General features: G+C 42.2%; 1 protein-coding gene across 3 annotated transcripts in view; it reads left to right on the top strand.

Moving 5' to 3' along the window:
* zc3h7ba (zinc finger CCCH-type containing 7Ba) overlaps positions 1–25,311 on the top strand; it is a 30,762-nt gene extending 5,451 nt beyond the window's left edge. For 2 of the 3 annotated variants that reach the window (XM_063222407.1, XM_063222421.1), the window contains 16 exons: positions 468–724; positions 3,550–3,847; positions 4,555–4,616; positions 4,771–4,852; positions 5,328–5,489; positions 5,929–6,140; positions 7,758–7,852; positions 8,522–8,621; positions 9,232–9,391; positions 10,176–10,252; positions 10,879–11,087; positions 13,672–13,771; positions 15,012–15,120; positions 15,587–15,720; positions 18,758–18,927; positions 22,669–25,311. In XM_063222407.1, the coding sequence (XP_063078477.1) occupies positions 468–724; positions 3,550–3,847; positions 4,555–4,616; positions 4,771–4,852; positions 5,328–5,489; positions 5,929–6,140; positions 7,758–7,852; positions 8,522–8,621; positions 9,232–9,391; positions 10,176–10,252; positions 10,879–11,087; positions 13,672–13,771; positions 15,012–15,120; positions 15,587–15,720; positions 18,758–18,927; positions 22,669–22,849 (2,408 nt within the window). In that variant the 3' untranslated portion in view covers positions 22,850–25,311. The remainder of the gene's footprint in view (positions 1–467; positions 725–3,549; positions 3,848–4,554; positions 4,617–4,770; positions 4,853–5,327; positions 5,490–5,928; positions 6,141–7,757; positions 7,853–8,521; positions 8,622–9,231; positions 9,392–10,175; positions 10,253–10,878; positions 11,088–13,671; positions 13,772–15,011; positions 15,121–15,586; positions 15,721–18,757; positions 18,928–22,668) is intronic. The other variant, XM_063222414.1, reaches the window with a different exon arrangement.
* Positions 25,312–27,912: the final 2,601 nt, after the last annotated feature.

The raw sequence follows: 27,912 nt of genomic DNA, 5'->3' as shown, positions 1-27,912 counted from the left end.
GAAGCTGTTTTCTCTGGCTCTGATCTGTAACCACAACTAAGACCAGGGCAGAGTTCAAAACGCATGTCACGTAGCAACAGAGTTTATTCATGTGTTTCGGTGAAACATGAAAACTAAGACCCAGACAATCACTCGCAATCTTTCACCTGTTCGCTACTTGTGGACACACTGTGATGAGATGTCCTGCTGTACCATTCTTTTTCACACTTTGTATATAATCTGTTAGAGTAGAAGAAAATCTTCATTTAGCCTGTGAAAGGCTGGAGTGTCTCTTCCTGTGAAGACACTTTCTCATTAGAAGAGAGAATGGACAATTGGGGGAATTGAAAGCAAGTTTTCTAATCCCCCCTTTTCATACCCCCTCTCCTTAATAATTCTTTCTTCATCTGAAAACTCACTCCCGGCTGCCCTGTGTCCGTCTCCATTTTGTCTTGTTTTCCCCTCTCCTCCCCCACATGCATCTGCAGTCCGGTTGTCCTTGGGCATTCCGATTCCCGTCAGTGACGTGTCCTCCCATCCTCCACCCACGGCCGCTGCCAAGCACACCCTGACACAGCAGTTCCCACACAGCAGCTCTGCCCTCAGTCCGGAGGCGTGCGTGCCTCCCCTGTCCATCCCCGTCTCCGGGGACGCGCTGGCCACCTGTGAGGTGCTGGGGGATGAGCTGGACAGCCTGCTGGATGCATGTGAGCCACTGGTGGTGGAGCAGCAGCCCAGCTTGATGGTGAGAGATTTGCTCTGTGTGCACGTCACGTAGGTTGTCTTTTTGCTTTTAGGTCAAGTAAGTGACTTAAAAGTCCAAACTTAGGGCATTTTCACACTTGGTCCTTTTCAGCCATTTTAGCGATCTCAGATCTGTCACCAAAATGCACCTGTCACAATGGAGTTTTTATTTTATCCACATCTCGTGTTAATACAGAAACGGATAACAAATATTCTGCTTAAAAATATCCGCATAGCATGTGTAACCAGCACCTTAGCTACCAATTAAACAACTTGTTGACATAACCAAAGGCTGCCTGTTTCAACCAAAGAGGCTTGAGACAAGAGGGCTTACTCACGTCATAACAGCGTAGTAGGAAATGATGGCGAGGGGAGTACGGAAATGTTATTCACTGTGGAACAGGTCATAGGACAGCGTGAATGTCTGTCAGCTGTCATTAATTACCCCCAGCAATTACTGCTGACCAACAGCTGCCGTTACTTGGCCACAAATTATCCATCATGGTGTCGCCCCCACTGACCATGTGCAAGGGAGTACGAAAATGGCATCCATCGCACCCACTGACCAATGACCATGCGCAAGGGAGTTAATTTTCCATCCACTCGTGTCCTCAGGCAACGCCCCCGTACTACACCGTGGCCAATGCATTCCCCGCCAAGAGATTGTTCTTTCTCTTGAGTTTCTTTGGTTTCAACTAGCCTTTCAGTGTTCTGACAAGTTGCACCTGTGATAACAGGTGTAATTACTTAACGAGAACTACGTGTAGAAGACTGGGCGTTAACAAAAAAGAGCAACGAAACACCATAAAAGTCGGACCAGAAAGAGGGAGTTCTTCTGCTGTTGGTTTACTTTTTGGTCCATTTAAAGAGGAGTGAATTTGGTTCACTTAAAGTGGACTATATGTGAAAGTACCCTCGACTACAAAGTGGTAGTCCCTCCAATAAGCATTATGCTCTTTTTAAAAGTTAAAATGAAATGAAGAAGCACAAGGTGAACAAAGGAAGAACTGCATTTTTTGTCAAGAGTGGATTACATGGATGAGAAAGCTCATCAGTTCTCTGCTGAGAAAGGGAGTTCAATATTAATTGATGGATGGATGGTTTCCCATTACAGTGGTGCTCATATGTTTACATACCCCAGCAGAATATACGCTTTCTTGGCGATTTCTCACAAAATATGAAGGATTACACAAAACCTCTTTTTTTCACTCATTGCTAGTTACTAGCTTAAGATATTTATTAGCAATATTCTGTGTTTACTCTTTCAAAAGCATGATCACAACCCAAACTACCCAAATGACCCTGTTCAAACGTTTACATACCCTAGTTTCTGATGCTGAATATGGCCCTGTTTAACATCAGGGACCGCTCTAAATTGTTTGTGGTAGTTGTGGATAAGGCTCTTAATGTTCTCAGTTGACAAAACAGCACATTCTTCCTGGCAGAGTGGTTGTTTCCTATAATATCTTTGGGTGTCTTGCTGGAACCTCACATTTGAGGTTTCCCCTGAGTGGCTGAATGATGTTGAGATCAGGAGAGTGGGACGGTCGCTCAAAAACTTAATTTTATTCTTTCTGAAGCTAATGACGGGTTGATTTGGCTTTCTGTGCTGAAATATTGTCATGTTGGCATGTCCAAACAATGGACCATGTGCAGTTTCAAGGCTGATGAATGTCAAGTTTCCTCCAGTATTTTTCACAGGGCAATGTATTCATCATTCTGTGAGTATGGACCAAAAGTGTAGTGCATTTGTAACTCAAATGTCCCCATGACATCAGTGGTCCATAACCATGTTTCACAGAAGGGATGGTGTAACTTTCATCATAGGCTCCGTTGACTGTTCTCCAAATGGTACTGTTAATAGTGGCTGAAAAAAGTTCCATATTGATCTAATTTTTCCAAATGACTTCGTCACAGGCATTTTGATGCTTCTCACTGTGCTATTTGGTGTATCATATGCAAAATAACATGTTTGCATTTTTGTAGTAATGGCTCCTGGCAACCCCCAACAGCCCATCTTTCCTCAAGTGCCTCTTTCCTGTACAGTTTAAAACATTTTTTCATGTTGTCCTATATTTCACCTGAAGTTATTTTTTGGTCGTCCTATGCCTCCTGAACAATTTCCCTTGTATTGTAATGATCATTGCAATGCAATGATTCCCTTGCCCATTGGCTTGATTCCAACCAAACCCCCTCATATTGCATTTCTGAATTGAAATTCCAACGGTGCCAACATGACAATATTTCGACACAGAAAGCCAAATCAACCCGTCATTAGCTTCAGAAAGAATAAAATGAAGGTTTTTGAGCGACCATCTCACTCTCCTGATCTCAACATCATTGAGCCACTCAGGGGAAACCTCAAATGTGAGGTTCCAGCAAGACACCCAAAGATATTATAGGAAACAACCATTCTGCCTGGAAGAATTTGCCGTTTTGTCATCTGAGAACATTAAGAGCCTTATCCACAACTACCACAAACAATTTAGAGCGGTCCCTGATGTTAAACAGGGCCATATTCAGCATCAGAAACTAGGGTATGTAAACTTTTGAACAGGGTCATTTGGGTAGTTTGGGTTGTGATCATGCTTTTGAAAGAGTAAACACAGAATATTGCTAATAAATATCTTAAGCCAGTCACTAGCCATGAGTGAAAAAAAAGATTTTGTGTAATTCTTCATATTTTGTGAGAAATCGCAGAGAAAGCGTATATTCTGCTGGGGTATGTAAACATATGAGCACCACTGTATATCTAATAGGCTGTGTGTCTATCAGCTGCATTAGGTAAATAAAAATAGGAAATAATCTGTTTGTCTTTTTCTGTAGGGGAATCATTTGCCTGACAAAGCACCGGGTAGGTTGCCTCCTGCCTTCCCCTCCCCAGCACCCCAGCTCCCCTCCAGGTATTTTGGCGGCGCGTTGGGAGGCCAGCCCCACTCCCTGGACTACCTCTGTGAGCTCGGTCCTGACCACTTAACCCCCTCCAGGGGCCTGGATGCCCTGGATGCACTGGATGCCCTGGACTCCTTCTGTCCCCTGGGGGCCCCGGCTCACACCTCCATTGGGCCAGCTCTGCCAGTGGGCGGGAAAGGACTGGACTCTCTCTCTGAATTCACCCTGCCTAGTGAGTCCATACAATCGCATCACAGAGCAAGTTTGGTGCACATATACGTGCCGCCGCACACATGCATACACTCTCCATTTAAACCTTTAAACAAGCATACGCAGGATTCCATCATGATCTCTGACCGCCGAAGGGAATTTAAAAAGCAATGCCAAATATTTTTTGTGGTAAGTTCTGTAGGAATATAGAAACGTGTGTGACCACTAACACAAGGCATATGCTTTAGCATAGGGAGCACTAATACAAAAGGGTCAAAAGGTTATACAAAGAGTAAATGTAGAATGATTACAAGTAGTAGATCACACTTGACATGATCACACCAGACAACCACGGGGATACCAAGTTAAGCATGGGACAAGGCCACCAAACGAGGGAAACCACAGTAACCAGAAACATCCTGACGCTACAAATCAACCAAAAAGCAGCAAACTGTCAGTAGGGTAAAGTATCACCCAGGCTAAGGTGAGCCAGAAGAGCCAATCAGAATGGATGGGGGACACCGTCCATAAAACCATCTCGCAAAACACTTCAGGATCAGAACGCGCCTTCTTCGATCATATGACTTTATCCAATATTTGTATTGTTGGATTCACCTGTGGTATCTCAGTACACGCTGTTGATCATTTGACCAACTCTGCCTCCACGTCTCATCCTTCCACCTGCGAACACCATTCTTACAGCTCTCTGTCTGTTTGACTCTGTTCTAGGCACCAAAGAATCACACATTTTCCTGTCATCAGTTCGGGCACCAAACCATCTGAAAACAACCGTAAGTTTGGCCAACAAGATGCAACTCCTCTTTTAGTAGTAGTAGAGTAACTTTATTGATCCCTGGGGGGAAATTAAGGAAATTATTTTTTTTATTTATTTATAAAGTTTGATTTTTATGAGAGCGCTTTCTAATCTCTCCCTTTTGGCTCCAGAATGGAAAGGTCCCCCCACGGAACCCTCTGCAAGCCACTCATGAGTTCCGTCAAGCGTGCACCATTTGCTTTGTAAAGAACGGTTAGAGCTTTATTTTCTGCCTTTCTTCCCTGTCATGGTGGTTGTACCTGTTTGTCATGTTTGTGATATAAAAGGCTGCTTTAATATGTCATTGCAATCACAGTTTGCATTCAAATAGAAGAAAGCACTGCTTTCAATGCATGAAAAATGCTTGTTTTTTTACATTGTGTAAGTACACAGTGATATGTATTAAACATATAATTTTGTTTATATGTGATGAAGTGACCATCATTAGGTTTGTGGGTGTGTTCTGATTGTCACTCTAATGAGCCTGGCTCTTTGGTCTAGTGGTCAGAGCCCCAGTTTAGTAACCCAGAAGGTCTGGGTTCGAGTCCCAGCAGAGCAACTCTACTCCCCTTTGCTACATTATATCATTTTTTTTCTGTGAACGTGTGTATGCTTTACACGTTTTGTGCGTTTGTATACTGTATGTTGTTCTATCCCTTCTCATCTAACCCTCTACTTGTGTCATCAGGTTCTTCAGTTGTGAACTATGAGTACCGCCCGGATCAGGCTCATGAGTGTAAGGGCACCACCTTACTGTGTCGGAGGAAGGGTGCAGGTGACGCCACTTGGAAGAAGATTCGTCCCCGTCCCCCACGCAATGACTTCGTGGGGCCCTACGTGCTTTGCAAAGGTAAAATTGCCATGTGTATTTCGTGTCAGTGTTGCACACGGTAGAACACCTGCCACAAGGTACGCAGGCAGACAGTGGTGTGTGTGTATGGTGCAATATTGACAAAACCACGAGGGGGGATCTTCCAAACTTCCATGATGAGACTTCGGTAGAGTCAAACAATGGTGGAAAGCATTGAGAGCCCCGTTGGCTATCTGCCCCCTTGATGATACCTCCAGTATTGTGCAAAGTTCTCCGGTCATCCTGAAGCACTGGTCTCCGGTCCTCCTTTGAACTCGATTGCATGTGTAATTTAAGGCACACAGCAAGCAAATCCCTGGCCGTACACTCATCCACGCAGCCTATTTCAAAGAAACATTTGCACAGACTCTTTGGAAACTTGTGTGCTATTATTACCATCATTCATTCAGTCATTTTTATATATTTCTTTCCATGTGAGATGCAGAGGTGCAGGAGCATCAGGACTGTAAGTACGGGGAGAATTGCACGTTTGCATACTACCAGGAGGAGATAGACGTGTGGATGCAGGAGAGGACGGGGTTCCTGATCCGAGAGCTCCTCTTCGGACCCCTGACCTCCGCCAGCCGACACACGCTCACTGTCACCGACCTGCTGCAGGTCCACTCGGGCATGTTCATGTTCCTGTGTGGGGTAGGAACACACACGTGTACACACACACACACACACACACACACACACACACACACACACACACACACACACACACACACACACACACACACACAAGTAAAGTCAAGTCAGCTTTTATTGTCAGTTTCTTCACATGCACAGGTCAGACAAGGAAATTGAAATTACGTTTTCTCTCTATACTATGGAAGGACATAGACATACATAGGACTGATATTTACAGACTGACATCAAAGTGCAAGACAGGACAAGTAACAGTGACGGTCCAATACCAGTACCACAGACATGGTACTAGACACATGCAAACTGTTTAGTATTTTCATTTGAATCTGATTTGGAATTATTTCATTTGCAAAGGGGTCATACTGTACGGTATATTCACTGATCCAAATAGTATTTGAAACGCTCTGCAGATTGAGTTTGAGCTGACACAGTTAATCCAAGCAAGTACTCCCCTGTACAACGAAGCTAATGTTATGATGCAAAAAATGTTTTTTGAAGATTATTTGAAAGATATTGGTGGTGCTATCATCTTTGTATTGGTATACTCATTTCTGCAGACCTATGGTCATTAATATTACAGAATTTACATGGACAAGTGCAAAACAAAAAGTTAGGAATATGTGGATATTTAGCTTTTTTGAAAGTTTTTACATATTTAGCAATAATTACAAAAACAAGCATATCGGTTAATAATTATCCCTTTGATGTTCAACTTTCAATATGAACCTACTAGGTTCATATTGAAAGTTGAACAGCAAATGGATACTTAATTCTAGGTAGTTGAAGTTTTATTTTGTTTACAGCTTTTAGAGAGATTCAAGATTTTATTGTCATTGTCAAAAAAGGCAACGAAATTGTGTTTGGAGTACAACACTCAGTAGCAGCAGGTTTCCAAATAAAGTGCACAAGAGGTAAAAGTGACACCAGTGCTTGCATAGTGGCATTAATCTCACTGTGACAAACACAAGGCATTACACACACGGTTCACTGACACACCCATAGGCAGGCACAAACATGCACATTCATGCCCATAAGCTTACCATGTCCAGTTAAGGGAACACACACACACACACACACACACACACACACACACACACACACACACACACACACACACACACATGCAGGATGGTAGTTGTTGTTGGATAAATGAAGTGTGAAATGCTGGGGATGGTACTGATTTTGGTGATGAATATATTATAATTATACATGTATGCATTTCTTGCTGTAAAGCATAGTCACTAGGGCTGTAATCACACTCAACTCACAATTCGGTTCGTATCGTATTGATTTTTGGCCTATGGTTCGACACACCTCACATTTTTTTTAAATCTATGAAATCTGTGACTATTTTATAGGCAGAGTGGGTTACAAGAGGCTACTAATAATGCAAAAAAGTTTAAAAATAATAATGATGATTTGAAGAACTGTCACATCATATCATGTGTTTTTTTCATGGACTGAAAGTTAACAAAATTTGAAAAGGCGTGTTAAGATACTGCCTCCTTGCATCGTGATTTCTCAGTTCAATACAATATCATTACAGCCCTGATAGCCACAGAGCCAGGCAGGTATTCTTTACCCTTGAAGTAATGACGTCTTGCTCCATTTCTCCAGGCGTGTTTCGATAGTAAGCCCCGAGTCATCAGTAAACGCTGCAGAGAAAAGATGACCGTTTGCTTGAATGCTCACCACTTGTTTGACCACAACAAGTGAGTAGTCTGTACTCTGAATATGTATTTTCTCTCTCTCTCTCTCTCTCTCTCTCTCTCTCTCTCTCTCTCTCTCTCTCTCTCTCTCTCTCTCTCTCTCTCTCTCTCTCTCTCTCTCTCTTTCTTTTTCTTTTTTTCTTTCTTTCTTTTTTTCTTTTTTTTTTTTCTTTCTTTCTTTTTTTCTTTTTTTTTTTTCTTTCTTTCTTTTTTTCTTTCTTTTTTTTCTTTCTTCTTTCTTTCTTTCTTTCTTTCTTTCTTTCTTTCTTTCTCTTCCACCTGGACGAACCAGGTGCCAGTGCTGGGCTAGTGTTAATCCGCCGCGTACCCAAGAACCGATTCATCGGTTCTTGTTTCTGGACCAGCTGTCAACTGATGCTGAGTTAGAACCCGTTTTTCAGGGCCAGGGCTAAACTTATTTGTATGGAAACACAACAACAAACACAAAGAACCGGTTCAAGATTTGGCACTGGCCCAGAACTAGCCCTGGAACTGCCTTAGTGGAAAAGAGGTAACTGTCTCTGTCTCTTTGTGCGTCTCCTCCAAAAGCATTAAGCATTGGTTTTTAAGAAAGGTTTTAGAACAACAGGCTTACGTAGAAACCATTTTCCCTTGCATGAAGCACGTTGCGACATCACATTCACTAACTCTACAATGTATGTCTGTGTGTAGATGCATGGTGCACGTGGAGAAGTTGCCATCTAATACCAAGGCTATTCATGATCATGAGCAGTTTAAAACTCAGCCAACGGAGTTCCTAAAAAGCAACCAGGTATGTAGTCATGTGTGAGTGTGCTTATTGGGTAGAGATTGCAGATTCTTGGGGGGGCGGGGGGGGGGGTGGGGGGGCCCGGCGGGGGGGGGGGGGGGGGGGGGGGGGGGGGGGGGGGGGGGGGGGGGGGGGGGGGGGGGGTAATTGGTGCGTGCATGTGTGTGTGAGAGTGAGGGGTGGGGGGCAATTGATATGGTGTGTGTGAGTGGGGGGGGGAGATTTTGTGTGTGTTTGTGTGTATTGTGTGGGTGATGATGTGTAAGAATACATAACAGTAAGTACAGGACAGATGTAGGATTGGTAGGAAATGTGACTATGATGTTTAGTGAATGCATGAGATGGATGGAAGAATATACACCAATTTTAAGTATGATTGATAGTTTCAAAAATGAATGATTGGACTGAATGAGTGTATAGGCTGTTCTTATGATAATATTGTTTTATTGTTATTGCTGCTATTGTATTGTTTTAAAAGCCCTTCTAGGGACGAGCATTGGAAATGAGCTTTTGGCTATAAATGCTATGATGCTTGCTGTTTGGTTGTTATGCAACCTACATGTTATGTATCTGTCCCTATCAAATAAACTAAACTAAACTAAACTTTAATCAGATGGTGCGCTACCGCTACACTAAGATCCGGGTGCTTTGGCCGGCTTGCCAGTTCGAGATGTGCCGCCAGGAGATGCGCCATGGCTGCCGAGCAGAAGGGAGCTGCCCCCTGGCACACTCCGTCATCGAGCTCAAGTGCTGGATGCTGCAGCACACCTCAGGTACAACATGTGCACGCACACATACACATTTATAATCTATTCTTTTAAGACTTAGGTTTGCTAAACTGCGCCCAGAACAAATACAACTCAACAACAAAATGACTTACCAGGCATAGTGAATTGTTATGAGAACGGTCAATAAAACTATGCATAAAAGCAAAACAAGCAACAACAAAAAACATGGAATTTTCAATATGATAAATGAGACATTGACATTATTTACACAAAGGCATTTTTTCACAAAGTAGCTAGAAAAAGCTCATCTATATTGGATGTCATTATTTTCATTACCAACAGGGGGCGATGCAGTCCTTATTTTACCACAGATTGTAAATATGAACCTTTTTCACCCTTTTGAATCGTGTTAAATAGTCAGTAGTCTTCACTGATTGTTACAAATAAAAAAATAACATATCACATTTGGGCTTGCATGCCCACCCACGGGGACCCCGGTTCGAGTCCGGCCGGGGTCATTTCCCAATCCTTCCCTGTTTCTCTGTCCCATTCGCTTCCTGTCACCATCTTCAACTGTCCTGTCAAATGAAGGCATAAAAGCTCCTAAAAATATATTTTTTTAAACTAAAATAAAATAACATATATGATCATATCAATAATAATAATAACATGAATTAAATCACTTTTCTAATATCATCATTACTGAAGTGATTTTTTTTTTCTTTCTACTGCTTTCATGTAGTTAGTATACATAGTTTGTAATTCCGGCCTCCACTGTGTCCGGAAGTTTATTTACAATTTATTTGCTTGCTTCTGTGTATGTGTTTAGGCAGCACCCATGAGGAGATGGTGCAGGAGTCCATACGGCACTGGAACAGGCAGGAGCAGAGCCCCAGGAGACAGAAGGTGAGAACTGGGCAGCCTAGCACAGCAGATGGCCTCTGTTGACGACCTCTCTCTCCCTTTCTCTCTCTCTCTGTCTCTCTCTCTCTCTCTCTCTCTCTGTCTCTCTCTCTCTCTCTCTCTCTCCATCCAATCAATTAAGGACATCTATCACACTCACACCACGTCATCTTAACACCACAAGCTCCCAAGCTGTCAGGCTGTGGGATCCACAATAACAATACAGTATGGTTTTTATTTCTGCACCGTATTGCCATGTGTTCCAAAAACAAGGTTAGAAAATGGATTTAGTGACCATCCATGATGTATCTCACCAGATGAGATGTTTTTAAACATGTATCTGAATGTAACCATTTTGATTGCCCAGACAACAACAGTGCAAAATTATTCACATTTACGGTGACATTCTTACTTGCAGACCAATTTACATGCAGTTGACAGTGTGCTTTGTCAGTTGCTTATTGTTCCACAATATTTGTACATTTTTGCAATACCCTATGTTCATCACTTTGAATTTTACTCTGGCAACTAATTGTGCTCCAATCCTCAATGTAAAAATGACTAATTTCTCCTCTGTACAACCCCCCTTCCTCTCCGTTATCTGTTTGTTGTTTCATGATTGCCTGAAGCCATCGAGAACACTGGCTGCAAACAGAGATGACAGCCCTCCGACTGCTAACGGAGGATGTGCCACAGGAAGTGCAGGTGCTACTGGTGGTGCCAGGGGGCGGAGCCTAAACATGGAGATGAAGTTTGTGTGTGGCCAGTGCTGGAGGGACGGCGTGGTCAGCGAGCCGGATAGGGCACTCAAGTACTGTATGGCCAAAGCCAGACACAGGTGAGCCTCAACTCTTCACCTGACCTGAGAATTTCTCTGATTGACTGTTTTACTGTATGACTAAAGCTTAGCTCAGACTGCTCCGTGGCCAACAACAGCAGACACACAGAGGCCCTCTCCGACTGACTCTGCATAGCCCTACAAGTAAAGCCCTCGGCACGCTTGCTGCGAGCCGCAAATCACGCGTGGGCAACCGACTGCACATGCTTGCTTTAAAAGCAGCAGACCAACACGCAAAATACTGGCGTTGTCATCCAGGGGGCAGAGAGCACATTATTGCGATAAGGAAATTGTGAACACGGACTGTAAACAAAACAAAATATGGACTCCCCGGGCAAGGAGACGATACTGCTACTTCTGTATTTGCACGCTCCTTTGTCAAAGTGCAACGGGTAAGTATGATCGCAAATTGAATGTTTGTAATTTCGGACAAGCTCGAGACGGTCTTGAAAAGTTGCCGCCATCGCCGTTTTCCCCAGAAGCGCTCGTATGGAACTGTGCAGTCTTTCTTGCGATCTCCCCCAGCGAGTTTGAAGATATTGCACCTAACGCACTTGTTTGGTTGCAGTATCTAACGCGCGTAAAATTGACATGAATTGCGCAAGTTAACGCGTTCATGAACGAATCGTGCACGCGCTCGCGTATCCTACAGCAAGCATACCGCCAACACAAAATGACACTATGAAGCCAGCTCCGTATGAGTTTGACTGAGCAGGCTTTTTTCCTTTTTCACCATGCCTCATTTTTTAATGATATCATTTTCAAGCGCTGTTTGGGACTGTATCATATTGTGTAATCCCCTCTCAAACACTGCTAAAGATGGGCCATGTACCTTTTACTCCTCAACACAACAAGCCCACTTGTGTTTGTGTAAAGCTACTACACATTGTGATCTCTTATGTCTTGCTGAATACAGTAGTAATGAGATGAACAGTGTACAGTATGTGTCCCCGGGCCCGCCGACAGGTGGGGAGAAAGTGGTATTTTGTCCCGGGCCCAGGGAGATAGGGGGCCTATAGTTGGGTCCCCATTACATTGTATGTATTGATAGGGGGCCCTTTCAGATGACTTTGTCCTGGGCCCAGCAAAAGCTGTCAGCGGCCCTGTGTGTCTCTGCCACCACCACATTGCTTGCAGACAACAGAGAATTTGTGGTACTGTAAATGCTGCTCACAAAGAGCCATGGAAGCGTGCAGTAATGGGTCATGGTAGCCTTGATCCTGTTGCACATTGCCTGTATTTGTGTTCAACTTGTATCCCCTATTTATTAGATACGAGTAGACACATCATTGTGGAATTGCAAAAACTCCCATTGACCTTCAGAGCACAAACAGGCATTTGGTCTTCGGCTGTTGAAACTTGCTGTCTACATTTTGATTCCATCGTCACTGAGTCACTGTGTGACTCCACATTTCTTGTTCCTTTGTAATTTTCACCATTTTCTGTGCTTTACTGTTGTTGGTCACCTTTGCAGCGGTGTCCTGAGTGTTTTGAAAGATGCTTTTAAATACAATGTCTTGTTATTGTTTATTTAAAGGGACACTGTGCAGGAAATGGTCAAAAAGGGTACTGCAACTATGCTGCTCATTGAAACTGGGCTGCCAATTGCCAAATTTGATCTTTACATGAAAGTTTTCTAAGTAATAAACAAATATTTTCTAGTATGGTCCAAGTAGAGTCTTTTTTGCAGCTAAAAATGGCTATTTTTGGAAATTCAAAATGGCGGACCATGGAGAAGATCCCCCTTTTCATGTATGAAAAGTGCAATTTTTCCAGTCATAATGAATACTTAGAATTTGATGCTGGGGGTAAGTATTCATGAAAAAGGTAACATTAGTGAATGGGCAGCATGAATTCTGGAAATAAACAACTACAAATCTCACACAGTGTCCCTTTAAATGTGATGTGATTTTGTGACTGAATGCCTTCCCTTAAAGGAGAAGTCCACTTTTGTGAACATTAAGGCCATTTTCTGAGTGGTCTGCAATGTTTTAGAGTCCCCCTCACCGTTTATTTCATGATTGCTGCAGTCTCTGTTATTTGGCTGATCTCAACCAGCTTTAGAATGGCCGTCTATGGGCACCTGCAACTCTGTTCTTAAAATCACCTTTAACATTTGTTTTGAAGAATATGCAACTCAGCAAGTGTTCAGCAGTATTCACTGGTGTTCCTTAGCAACTTTTGTAGCGAAATATGGCATCTGTTGTGTTTTATGTGTGTTTTATGTAGCAATTTGTAAATTAAGTTTCACTTTCACTTTCACTTTCTTTCACAAAATGGCAAATAAAAAATGACCGAATCCATATTTCACCTTGAAACTTGTTAGGGACTGCTAGTGAACACCCCTAACCACTTTGTGAGCTGTAGACTTTCGAAAACAAATGTTTAAGGTGATTTTAAGAACAGAGTTGCAGGTGCCCATAGACAGCCATTCTAAAGCTGGTTGAGATCAAATCCAAATCAGCCAAATAACAGAGACTGCAGCAAACATGAAATAAACGGTGAGGGGGACTCTAAAACATTGCAGACCACTCAGAAAATGGCCTTAATGTTCAAAAAACTGGACTTCTCCTTTAATTTGCAGCTGGATTAGGGAGCGGCAGGTGCTGCTGGTGAAGGCCTATGACAAGCAGAAATGGGTGATGGTCAGAAGCCCTCCCAAGAACCCCCCTCAGAAGTATGATGTGAGTATTCCCAATTAAACTCAATCTCATCTCCAGCTCACCTCAATAAATCTGAACACACTGGTGTCCACAGAGTTTTATTATATGTATTAGGATCATTCCATGTGAAATCAGACACTTTGCGGCCCGACGTGGACGGATTTGAACAAAACTTGACAGGCCTTTTTATTTACAAGGTAGAATCCCAGAACTGCATTTGCATGTTGTGTTTCTTGGTTTGTTAGAGCTGAATGAACATGTTCAATGCAAGATTCAAAGTCTTCGCTTTTAATAATACAATTTATTTCATGTTTGTATATGCATCAGAGGCTGAGATATTATGTTTTTTTATTTGACTGACAGTACAGTTCACATGGATCGACCCATAACGATAATATACAGTACAAGTTACGTTATAAGTAGCTTCAGCCTTTTCTACTCTTGTGTTTTGTGCTCCAAAAACGCACTGTTTGTTGTTCAAGTCAAGTCAGCTTTTATTGTCACTTTCTTCATATGCACAAGACATACAAGGGAAATGAAATTACGTTTTTTACGTTGTTGCCCGTGTAACGGAGGCTAACTAGCACAGAGTTGGCGTGGAACGTTGGTAAACCTCCCTCCGATAGCCTCATACAGTCTTGTGCCGTTGGGCCAAGAGACTAGTCTCTTGGCCCTGCGTTATCGTTCTGTGTCTCCCATTGCCGGACCGTTGTAGTTGACGAGATTGCACTTTCGATCCCCGAGGGGGGTGAACAGGTGCAAGATGAGCTCCGTCACAGTGGTGCCGTGACCCGGATGGGAATGAGGTTTAAGGGGGAGAGTGTAACGGAGGCTAACTAGCACAGAGTTGGCGTGGAACGTTGGTAAACCTCCCTCCGATAGCCTCATACAGTCTCGTGCCGTTGGGCCGAGAGACTAGTCTCTTGGCCCAGCGGTATCGTACTGTGTCTCCCATTGCCGGACCGTTGTAGTTGACGAGATCGCACGTTCGATCCCTGAGGGGGGTGAACAACAGGTGCAAGATGAGCTCCGTCACACCCGTCTTTTTAGAATTTCCCCAAGATAGAGATGAAGGCATCTTGCTGCTGTGCCCCCCTGTTCTCGATGTGGGCCACAGCTGAGCTCAGCAGCCAGGCCTTTAATGAAAGCGGTGGCATCCCTTTATATCTGCCTGGCATGTACTGTATGCAGGCTGCTGAGTCAGTGTCTTGTGTCTGGGCAGAGTTACCTGACTGATGGCCTCGGCTGTGTTTCTTTTCAGATCTGTATCCACGTGGTGAACCAGAGGAAGTGCCAGTACATTGGTAACTGCTCCTTCGCCCACAGCCAGGAGGAGAAGGACCTGTGGACCTACATGCGGAACGAAGGCTGTGAGTGTCTACTTAAGTCAATGGCTCCTTGGCACTACCGTGGCCCAACCATTTATTTCAAGAGTTCAGATGCAAGACCCCCTAAGTGCCTTTCCAGAAACATGTTATGTTTATTCATGTAATTTAAATATTAATATCAGTATTAGTATCATCAAGTACATGAATTTAAACCAAACCAACAACGGGGTTCCCAAAAAATATGGAAGTGCAGGTCTTCAGAAATGGAGTTAGGGGGTTTTGCATCTGAACTCTTCATTTGTCGTCTTAGAAGGACACATAGCTGCCTACTGTCTACCTAAAGTAGGCAGTCAAAACATAAATATACTCACTACAAAAACACCCAAAATGCGGCCAGTCAGAATACTAACGACTCTCAGTCTAGTGTCTGTACGGTTGTATTGTTAAAAACAACCTGTGCGTGTGCGCTTGTGCGTGTGCGTGTGTGTTTATGGTGTAATGTGTGCAGTGCAGGAGATGCTGCAGATGTATGAGATGTGGCTGGCCATGACCAACCAGAGCCAGCAGCCAGTCGACCCCCCTGTACACCAACACAACGACAACAGACACATCCCAATGCCAACCGACTATGCTGAGCCCATGGTAAGGAATGGTCAAACTTTTTTTAAGTATTTCTGGGCTTTTGCATTTATTCGGATAGGAATGTGTAGAGAGAGGAAATTAGTCATGGGACACGGTTGGGAAATGACCCAAGCCAGATTCGAACCTTGGTCCCCATGGATGCATGCATATTAGCGTGCTGCACAGCCAGAGAGGAAAGAAGAGCAGAGCAGACATTTTAGCATTTCAGCTTCTCTCAGTGCTCTCTGTGCTGGTCAAGCACCATGGCTTTTGTATTGTATTTTTTATATATATATCTGCTCAATTCAGCACTGTTGTGAAGACACCACTTCATCACTATGCCACTTCATTACCCTTTCTGGTTCACCAGCATATTCATTTGTCCACGTCTTATGTATAGACAAAACATGCACCCAATCTTTGCATTATTTCATGTGCTGATGTGTTGTCTTATGAATGCTGTACAGTACCTAGGTCAGCATGAACATTACTTTCTGTTTTTCCCCTTTATAGCTTTGAGTTTGAACAGGATAATAGTTAAGATTAAAGTGGAGTAAGACAGAATTACAAATAATTTCACATCACAAAAAACCTGCCATTTGAACAGGAGCGGGTAGACTTTTGATAGACTCTGTATGTTGATGTAAATGTAAACATTACGAACCTAAGTATGTGTGTTTTGGAAACACACTGTGTGGAGAAGCAGACTTATCTCTCTGACTGGCAAACCCAGAGACCTGGACGACAGTCTTATCTGGGCCAAATCTCACCGCCACTACTGCTGCTGTTCATTTGGAGCAGCTGTGAACTTTGCCTCTGTCTTTGAGACGGAGACAAGTTGTGAGATTAGCCGTTGTTTAGTATGCATGTTCAATGTTAAGTCATCATGTCAGTTGGTGTAAATGTAAACATAAGTATGTGTGTGTTTGGAAACAGTGTGCACCATCTGCGGTTTGGTTTAGACATACTGTATCTGTAGTCCAGATGTGTCTGTTTGCCAGTCAATCTTATCTGGGCCAAAGCCTGCTGCTGCTGCTGCTGCTGCTGCTGTTCATTGGGAGAGCTGTGAGCTATGAGCTATGTGCCTGTCCTTGAGACGGAGACGCTGAGTTACGAGGCCTCCGCTGCCAACCGCTGCTCTCCAGTGAAATATGATTGGTGAGATCACTCAGGAAAATACAAACTGGGTGACCTCTGAATCTCACACAAAGGAACTGGTGATACGCTAGTCGCAAGCAATATAAGTGTTCAGACACTTGAATAAAAATTGAGCATGTTAAGTGTCTATGCACCTGTGCCCTCCCCATGACTGAGAACTTTCCCATTTTCAACGTTATTAGTATATGTTTATAACAGTAGTCTGCCAGTTGTTGAGCTGGTACTGTCAAGTTGTTCCAGTTTTGCTTGGATTTTTCGGTTTGATTATTTTCATTTGTGCAATTTCCCCAACTTGAATAAAGGAAGTGACTTCTGGTGGAGTTTTGAAGGTACACTGGATTCCACTCAAAGGACTGGACAAGACAAGAGTTGTTTCCTTTTTGACTCTTTTCTTTTCTTTTTATTTAAGTTCAGGCCACAAGTTCATTAAGTTGAGTTTGTTGGCAGGATGAACAATTCTTGGCAGTAGTAGGTCAGACCTTTAGGTAAAAAACCTAAGGGTAAACAGTAGACAAGACAAAAGAACAAGGTTAGCATAGTTAGCACGCACTGCTCATGTGCAAAATACAATTCTGTGCAAGTAGGCCATCATTAATATGAAATGTGCAAATATGCTTGTATTCCAAATATACTAAAATAAACTTTGCAGTATGTCAACACTAAATCCAGATTAAAAGAACAGCAATATGAATTTAAGATGTTGTAAGAAAGCTACAAAAGAGAAGACATTTGATTTACCTGAGACTGACATTTTTTAACTTAATCAACTGCACTATAATCTATCGATCCCACTACACGGTTGATTTGGCTGTGTGGCTTAAACAATCCACAGCCACTGCGCTGCGAGCACCATAAACAGAACAAACGTGTGCCTGGCCGTTTAAGCTGACATTTACATTTCGCATTAAACAATAGCACAACAATTGTTGCAAACACATGCGCAAGCATCGGAAACTACATCAAACAAACTGAAGGCAACTGAGCGCAAGTTCACTAAACATCTCAAATACAGACAAACAATCTCTTACCGGTTGCCTCTCCAGTTTCCAGAGTCACGTATGCACAATATCTTTTCAAATTGTTGGCCCAAGCACAGCAACTTTATGCCTGTGCTTCTCAGCAGGGTTTTCTGAAACTGAGCTGAAGAGCTTAATTAAACCCACCTGTGCTTAGCTTTGCTGCACAGGACAAATCAGCTCAAACGCGGGCAGCTGACGCTGATCAGCCAACTCTAGCTGCTTCAACTTATCAGCTGACTCGTGATTGATGCAGCTTAAACATCACCCATTTTTTCTATTTTTCCCCGGTGTATTTTCCTAGTGGAATTCAAAAGCAAAACACACACAAACCCAGTTCGACTTAACAGGTACCATTTGTACTGCTGTTGTGCTCAAATGACATGGGATTCTGTCAGAGTTGTATAAAGTAGACATACTCTTACAGATGTGACAACAACACAAGTGACATGATATTACAAAGTTGAAACTATGCAGTATCATATCTTAAGTTATTCTTACAGTCTTATTACATCTGCAAGAGTGCTTCTACTTCTACTTTAAACAACTCTGGTGCATTTCTTGAAAATGTAGTTGTTAGCCAGTTAGCAACTTGGGTAGTTGCCAATGGGAAATTGCATTGCAAACAACAACGTAGTTAGCAGCTATGGTTTCGAGAAATGCACCCCAGGTGTCTGTAATGTTGTTGATGATGTTTGCAATGCAATTTCCCATCGGCCCACGTTGCTAACTCGCTAACAACTACGCTTTCGAGAAACGCACCACACTGGTAGACGCAATTTCTAGTAATCTCTGTAATCTCGGATTCTGTGATGTTGCTGATGATGTGATGGGTTTCTGTAATGTTGCTGATGATATGATGGGTGCTCCCCTCCCTATGTCAGAGTGGATTCCACTGTCGTCTGTGTGGGAAGCACAGCAACGGAGAGCGGCAGTGGCAGCAGCACATCTCCACGGAGAAGCACAAGGACCGGCTCTTCAGCTGCGAGGAGGACGAGGAGACCCTGGACTGGATACACCGCTTCCCCGGACTACACTTCGCCCTCTGCCCCAGGTATGCTCCCTTTACCCCCTTTACACCAGGTCTGCCCCAAGTACGCTCCCCTCGCGGATATGCATGCCTTCAACCCTTTTTTGCCTTTACCATTTAAGCACTTTGTGGTATAGAGCAGGGGTTCCCAAACTTGACCATGACAAGCCCCCGCAATACCAGTAGATTCCAGCCAAGGCCCCCCTTACATTGGGTGTGCCACACTATTTTTTTCATGTGCGCCACCTTTCACAACCACAGAACAGCACTTCAGTACTTCATTTTCTGGTCTGCGAACCATCTTGCTTTGCTTAAAGGCGAGTTATGGAGGAGTTGATATCTCTTAGATCAGGTAGGTATTGGAGCGAAAGATGTCAAAGATCTCTAGTGCTGTGTTCCAATACTCGTACTGTCCGCCCTTTCCGCACTGTGTTTGGGTATGCAGGGTGTTCCATTTCTAATCGCGACGGTAAAGTGTACTGTAAATTACCCGGATAACGCCCCCAAAACGGCCATTTTTCGAAGTGTGATGTTACTGTACACTTTTCGCACTCAACGGCCGCCATGTTTGTTACGTAGTTGAGTGTCAGATCTGTCAAACGGTTGAATCTCCGTGATAACAGCATAGTTTTGATTCCAAAGACCGGAACCGGTTCAAGGAACGAAAACGAAAACCAGGAACTTTTTGTATTTTACAGGGAACAGAAACGAAACCGGAAACGTTATTGTTTTTTTTTGTTCTGGAACGGAAACACTTATTTAAAAATAATGGTAACCGGTTAATACCGGTTAATACCGTTCCTCAAACAAAACAAAAAAGTAATTATTTTCCTGTGCACGTTACCATGACGGCTGAGGTTCACGTCCTGTGTGACATCAGACATTCTCTGACTGAATGGAGAGAGAGCTGTGGATTACAAAGTCTCCACTCCACATTTTAAATAAGAGAAACCACTGTCATACAAAAGGGCAGAGTTTCCATTGCATCATTGTAAGATATTGCAGAGAAGCGTGTGTAAAGAGCACCGAGAATGTTCGACGTTATTGGGCATCCATGGCCGCTTCAAATATGCACAAACTCACAATGTCCATCATAGCGCTCCCCGTGACCCAAGTCAGCGTGGAACGCACATTTTCATCATTGAGGTTTATTCTCCGCTTAGGTCATCCCTGAATGACAAAATTCTGGAGGATATTCTTTTCATCAGCTTGAATAAACAGTTTGGAAGTAGGCTGATTCATTTGCACTTCCGTTTTTCTTGGTTAATTAACGTCAGTTAGGACTATGGGGAGTAATCAGCTGACAGGAACGAAACTAACCGTTCCGGGAACAATATTTTTTTGTTCTAACCGTTTCGGGAACGTCAATTTATTTGGTGGAACTCATAACCCGGAAACATTATAATTCCGTTTCTGTTCGGAACGGAACGTTTGGAAAAAAATAACGGTTCAAAGCCCTGATTAGAGGCAGGGGTAACTTCAAAAAGTGTTAGCATAAGGAACAGTGCCTTCCGTGTTGAATTGCATATTGGCGGTTGGTAAACTCGGATGTCACGCGACCAACCGTCATTTCCGTTAAGTGTATCAGACAGAACGGGAATCGGAATGTACTCGCCTCGTGAATTGCGGAGGGTGGAAAGGGTACTTCACTGCACTCAAACCAGGTACACAGTACAGAGGGTGAATAATGGAACACAGCATAGGACTGATTCAAAATGGCAGATTTGCATGGGGGTGTGGTCTTCCTATTCATGTATAAAAAGTATACATTTCCAAGCCATAAGGAATGCGTTTAAACTAATGGCAGTCGTAAATATTCATGAAACGGATCAGATTTGCGAATAGGCAAAGCATGCTTTTTGAAAGGAAACTACTTAAAACTCACAGTGGACCTCAATAGATAATTGTGATTGACTAAAGCTTACCCTCTCACCAAGACACACCTGTTTGTGGGGGTGCTGTGGCGCAGCGCGCAAAGCCCCCCACATTTGGGCTTGCATGCCCATGGGGACCCCGGTTCGAGTCCGGCCGGGGTCATTTCCCAATCCTCCCCCATCTCTCTCTCCCACTCACTTCCTGTCAGCATCTCATACTGTCCTGTCAAAAAGCCCCTAAAATTTATTTTTTAAAGATATCCAATGCAACTTTGACATAAACACACCGATGTAAACAACTTTATGGCGGCCTCTAGTGGTTCTGCCGAAAATGTGCGTTGAACTAAATTAGACAGACATTGGCTTCGAGATTATGTGCGAATTAAATTTCTTCGTCTTCTGTAATTAGCCAGATTCCCTTCCTTGCATTCAGCGCTCTCCACTTCTCCACTTCTTTATCAGCGATTCTCCCCCTTGCTTATGAGTTCGCTGCTTCGTCTATTCACTTCACACAACTGCAATCACGTTTGCACTTCCTTCAGATGGATACTATTATTTGATCCACTTGTTCCCGGCAGATATCCCCGTCTTTATTTCACATTTCCAGTAACTATATAGTACCTGTACATTAGGAGAATGAGGAGACAAAAGGCTATTGCTTATTTTGTTGTAATAATAAAGATTTGATTACCAAGTCGAGGTGACAAGACGCGTTTTTATCTTGTGTGGTGTTGAAAGTGAAAGTGGACACCCATAAGCCGGCTAGAGATCACGTTTTGTTTCCTCTTGATCGGCAACAACATTTTTAGCCTCGCTCGACTGATTGTGTCCTTTCACATCAAGTAAAATGTGCGCCATCAGATTTCAACTCGTATACATTTGTGTAGCTTTGTAAACTAAAACGAGGTGGCGTGGACTTTGAGAATGCTAATGCATATATCCCAGTGCAGTGAATGAGTGATAAAATCCACATATTTGCTCTTCGGCTCTCTCCGTTCTGAAGCCCTTTTCCAATGTTCACATAAGCGAAATATTTGCCTGTCCAAACCTTTCATCTCAATTAGCTCGTGATTTATTTGCAGTCCCATTCGTTGTTTTCTCTGCATGCCAGCGTGATATTTTACAATCAGCTAGCCAGTAGCCAGCTTTCAGCGAGCTGCTGCTGCTTAGTTAGCAAACGAAGGGGATGAATGGGTCTCTCATTCGTTCCACTCATACACCATAGAAATCTAGATGCCCCTAGCGGCCACAAATTCCACAACAACAAAGGGCGCGGCGCCTCCAGGCAAAACTGCAAGTGCTGTTTCGGAGCAGAACCACCAGATGGTGATGGAAATATTCCCATTTTCGCCATAACGGGTCAGTCAAGCAAAACCCTGAGTTCCAAGCCATTTCATGACTATGAAAAAGTTGCATAGTGTTTCTTTAATTTTTTAAAAGACACACCTGTTCGTGTCAGTGACATTAGAAAGTCTCTAAATAAGTTATGTCAAATAATAGTAATACCAGAGAGAGTAGAGGAACAGATATCAGAATGTAAAACATTTGGTTCCACTGATATTATGAAAATCTGAAGATGCTGTGGGAGGATGGAATGAGGCATTACATTACACTTAGCTGAGTTGACACTGTTATCCAAAGGGACTTGGCGTTATTTTTAACTACGGGGTATTGGTCATAGTCCGTGGAGCAGTGTGGAGTTAGGTGCCTTGCTCAAGGGCACCTCAGCCATGGATGGGGAGTAGAATGGTGGGATTCAAACCTGCAACCATCTGATCTTAAAAAAACCCATCTCCGTGACATGTTCAGGGTGACCTCTAAGTTGTATTTAATGACCTCTAGGTTGTAGTGGATTACCTATGCTGACCTTCTGCTCTGTTGCGATTGGCAGGTTGGATGGTGTGTGTCCAGAGGGGTTGGCCTGTGACTTTGCCCACAGCGAGGAGGAGCTGCAGGAGTGGCACGAGAGGCGGGCCTTCATGCGGCAGAAGCTGGCCAAGGCCCGCGCAGACATGCTCATCGCACCCACAGACTTCAACTTCGGGAAGTACAATTTCCTCTTGCGGGACTAGACCATTCCTCATGGCGCACATTTTATGCATGAACAACATGGCCATGCTCTGTAAGAAACACACACACACACACACACACACACACACACACACACACACACACACACACACACACACACACACACACACACACACACTCATACCACATATGCAAACTGCCACAATGACGGTTTTACCTTTTACTTGTCAGCCCACTGTTTGAATTTTATCATGATGCGTAAAATATAGAATACAACAAGTCAAATAATACACAAAATAAGAATCCAAAAACCTTGTCGGTCAACACACTAGCTACTAAATTGTCCTTTACAATGGAAATACTTTTGCACATTCAAGCCACAGTTGTGGTTAGATTAATAATCAGTATTACTTACTTGTTTACGTCCGTGTGTGCCTATTCAAGATGACGTGGTATTCTAATGCCATTGAGAGCTGAAGATGGTCGTAGGCCAAAGCCTTATTACTCCAATGCAGGTTAAATTCCTAAATAAAAGCCTCATTACTACAAAAATTAAAATGACCTACTACAATGGTCATATGTGACCTGATAAATGCAAGTCAACTTGGATTTCTGTATGAAGTGACCAGCAGTGTAAGGATTTTAAATCTTAAGGATTGTGTCATCTTCAATACTTTTGATATGAGCTTGTAGAAATTTTGAAACAGTATTTTTATGCCACCAATTTGTTGCCTTACGAGTTAATTTCTGGTATAAAAACGAGGGTTTCATCTAGTCCTATACAATGTATTACACTCTTTATGGACTGTGCTGTAAAAGAGTTCCCGCACCTAACATTGATTCAACTGACGTGTTCATGCCACAAATGTGAGCATTCAGAAAGCAGAAAATTGATTTGCAATGCGGACCAAAAAATACTTTTGTGGTAAAGCACACAGTACAATTTGAATGCGAGTGGCTTGCAGGTAAGCGTCTCGATTCGGAATGTAACTAATGCAGGAACTGGCGCTAGCATTGTTCTGACCAGCCTGCAAACAGTATATCATAACCCAACTGGGAAAGGTCAGTTAGCTTAATAGAGCTTTCTTTACAACCAGGGCTCTAAATTAATACCAGCTAACCGGCCAAATGCTGGTGAAATTTCAGGTTAGCTGGTAGAAAAGACCAAATTACCAGCTACTTTGACCCATTACTGAGTTTGTGTGTTTGGCTAGTAAGATTAACATCTACTAGCCATTGTGGCAAGTGATTAAAAAAAAGTTAATTTAGAGCCCTCCTTATATCAAAATGTAAGAAAGAGACCACTTTGATTGTATCTATGGAAGGAGAAGCAGATGGCACACAGCATATTGTATTGCTGTTGAATTAGCCACTGTATCACATTGTGTATTTGGACAGCAGCATTTATATTTGTTTTTGGTCGTAGTTCACTGGCACTACCTCTTTTGCACAATTAAAAGGCAGGTGAACTGAATGGAGAACTGGGAGACATCACAAATGAATTGGAGTTAGTTTCTTTTGGGTCAAATTTTCAAGGTTTACCACAGTCTGGTCAGTTGCAGACCACGTGAATCCGTTTTGGTTTTGGGTTTGTTTTGTTTTGTCATGTTTGGTTGGTTGGCTTGTTTTTTTTTGTTTTGTTTTTTTTCTCTTAAGTCTTAATTGAACATTTGTCCTAATTTGAACATTCCTGAACAGTCATACACACAATGCATCATACCAGGAGATGCAAACTGTACTCACATTTGGAACTATAGACCTACTTACTTACTGTATTATGGTACTGTGAGATGAAGATGCAACCACTGTAGTACATGTGTATTTGTGGAGTAGAAAAGAAATTGCGCTCTAGATTAGAACAAGTAGAAAATAGTTAGTAGTTTATTCTTGGTATAATCTGTACCTTTCGCATAATGTGAAATACTGAATTGATCTTGCTTCAGTGCCTTACAACTTGTACATTTTACAGATTACACAGTACATTGAGTAGTTTGCGATCTAGTGCAGTGACAATCCAATTCCCTGCCACAACTCAGCCGAAAGTGCCCCTGATGAAACCTTACTGTGTGACTGTTGTCACCTTTACCTGTGTGCCAAAGTATTTGTCTTCAAGGCGTTGTTGAAAATCTAGTTACTCCTCCTGTTAATGGTTACATCCCATTTTTATTGTTGTTCAAGAAATTTTTTTTGGAACATTGAAGTAATTTTAGCATGTAATAATTTTGTCTTTCTTGTGATCATTTTGTAAACTGCCAGACGTTTACTGCCACTGTTACAAAGCCAACAGAAACTCAATTGACTTAATCCACACAGTGCACGTAAGTGACACTTCTTTCCTTGCAAGGAGTATGTTGAATGTGATGTGAAAATGGGTCCAACTGTGCAACCGGAATGTTGAAAGGTACCATCAGTCACACTCTCAGTCTTGTTTTTAGTTTTGACGTTTCTAACACAATCAAGGTAATGGACCAAAACGTACCAATAAAGTTTTTTTGTAATGGGATCATGTGCATTGGTCTTGATTTGCTTACTGTTGTTTGATATTGTAGTGTGATTTTGATATTTTGGGTGGGTGATTTTTCTCCAAAATGGAATATTCTGCTTTGTATTCTCAAGGGAATCTAGAAAAGAATAAATTGTCTGATACAGAAAAATAGTTCTTGCACATCTTTAATTGCACCTACTACTTCTTCAAATCAAGTCCATCCCTTAAAGGTGCACTGTGTAGGATTGTGGCCATAGTAGGTATTGCAATTATGGCAATAGGCAGCTCAGTTTCAATGAGCAGCAAATTTGACCTTTTCATGAATATTTACTAGTAATAAACTATTGTTTACTAGTATGCCCAAAGTACAGTACATTGTGCAACTAAAAATATATTTCTGGAAATTAAAAATGGCAGACATGGAGAACATCAACCTTTTCATGTCATGGAAAGTGCAATTTTACCGGTCATAATGAATACTTAGAATTTGATGGTGGTGGTAAGTATTCATGAAAAGGTAACATTTGTGAATGGGCAGCATGAATTCTGGAAATAAACAGCTAAAAATATTACACAGTGCACCTTTTGAAAACAAAGAAACGAAGAAAATAAGCACAGTTTCACAGAGTTTTTGTATAGTCCCTACCTTCTGATATTCTTCGCATCTTTGCGTCCGGAGAAAATCAATTTTCTTTGGGTTTTTTTTTTTTGTTTTTTTCAAAAGGAAAATGAATGACTAGATTCAACATAAAGACATAATGATCGTAACACAGAAAATCTAAACTATTCCAGAGAGAGAGAGCGAGGGAGACACAGACTATGAGTTGGCTAGCTGTTGAATTAATCCACTAATCAACTTTTTTGTCTTGGTAACCAAGTAGGCCATAGCAAAACAAAAGTCGCCACCAAGAAAAGGTCTCACAATTAAATGTTGTTCGACCACTTTAAGCTTGGATTACAGTATGGCATGCATGACCTGTGTGACATTGGTTCAATAAGGGTTTGCAATGTCATAGGATTTATTTTCATCCACTGTCACATTCCTTTTCCATCAGGAGACGAGATGAGAGACTGTTACCCAAAGCCTTTGGCTTTGCCTTAAGATCTGGACTTTGTAGGGGTTATCAACAAGCCTGAATATAGTCTAAACAAATGTGAAAAATGTAATTATGTTCATTTTCGCACTACATTCTTGCAGCCCATCGTGTATACAGCCGTCTCCTTTTGTCGCCTATCCATCTGTTTGGAGCAACAGCTAATAACCTGACTTTCAATTAATCACTTGGCTTCAGAAGTCGCTCATATGAAAGCTACAACCCTCCCAAATGAAGTTTTATGAACAAAAATAAATTTCATGCACCAAAGGAAGATTGACCATTTAATCAACACGGAAAGGGCAGATTTTCACAAGACAAAAGTTTTGTCGCCTATCGAACATAATGTGAAAATGAGCAGATAAGTCACTTCAAAACACTTCAAATACGCATATCAAGTGTCATACTTGTTCACTGAATCACTCTCACCTCTTCAGAAAATCAACTTTGGCCTTAGGTGTATGTTTAGGGTCATTGTAATCATGGAAAGCAACACAATGAAAAACAATGGAGGTCAATGAGAGATGGTGACATATTTGCTATTCGTAGAGCAATACATGTTAAAATGCATGATTTAATCAATGATAAAAGCCCTCAAACAACAGCAACATTCATTCAGCTCCACATAAGAGCTGTATCCCTACCATGTTTCACTTTAGGCACCATGTTTTTTTCATATTCTTCATCTCCAACACCATACAGTTTTAATGTAAGAAACAAACAAAGAAGTCTCTCCCACTGTCCTGTCACAAAAAAGCCGGCCAAGAGTTGTTCAGGCCTAATTCTGACAAAAATGAAGGCCAATGGGACTCATACTCTGAAGTCATGATCCCAAGATCAATCATTTTAAAACTGATATCATCAAAACTGTATGGTGTTGGAGATGAAGAATATGAAAACAAATGCATGGTGCCTAAAGTGAAACATGGTAGGGATACAGCTCTTAAGTGGAGCTGCATGTACGCTGCTGGTGTTTGAGGGCTTTTATAATTAATTAAATCATGAATTTAAACATGTATTGCTCTACGAATAGCAAATATGTCACCATCTCTCATTGACCTCCATAGTTTTTCATTGTGTTGCTTTCCATGATTACAATGACCCTAAACATACACCTAAGGCCAAAGTTGATTTTCTGAAGAGGTGAGAATGATTCAGTGATTAAGTAATTAATCAAGTATGACACCTGATTTGCGTATTTGATGTGACTTATCTGCTCATTTTCACATTATGTTCGACAGGCGACAAAACGTTTGTCTTGTGAAAATCTGCCCTTTCCGTGTTCATTAAATGGTCAATCTTCCTTTGGTGCATGAAATTTATTTTTGTACATAAAACTTCATTTGGGAGGGTTGTAGTTTTCATATGAGCGACTTCTGAAGTCAAGTGATTAATTGAAAGGCAGGTTATTAGCTGTTGTTCGAAACAGATGGATAGGCGACAAAACTTTTGGAAGCGGCTGTATTATGCCCAGAGATTTTTGAAGGGTTAACACTTACTCGAGACAATTTCTGGTATACTTGGC

This window comes from Engraulis encrasicolus, chromosome 2 (assembly GCF_034702125.1).
Source record: "Engraulis encrasicolus isolate BLACKSEA-1 chromosome 2, IST_EnEncr_1.0, whole genome shotgun sequence".
NCBI classification, from domain to species: Eukaryota; Metazoa; Chordata; class Actinopteri; order Clupeiformes; family Engraulidae; genus Engraulis; species Engraulis encrasicolus.
This window is presented reverse-complemented; position numbering and strand designations above follow the sequence as displayed.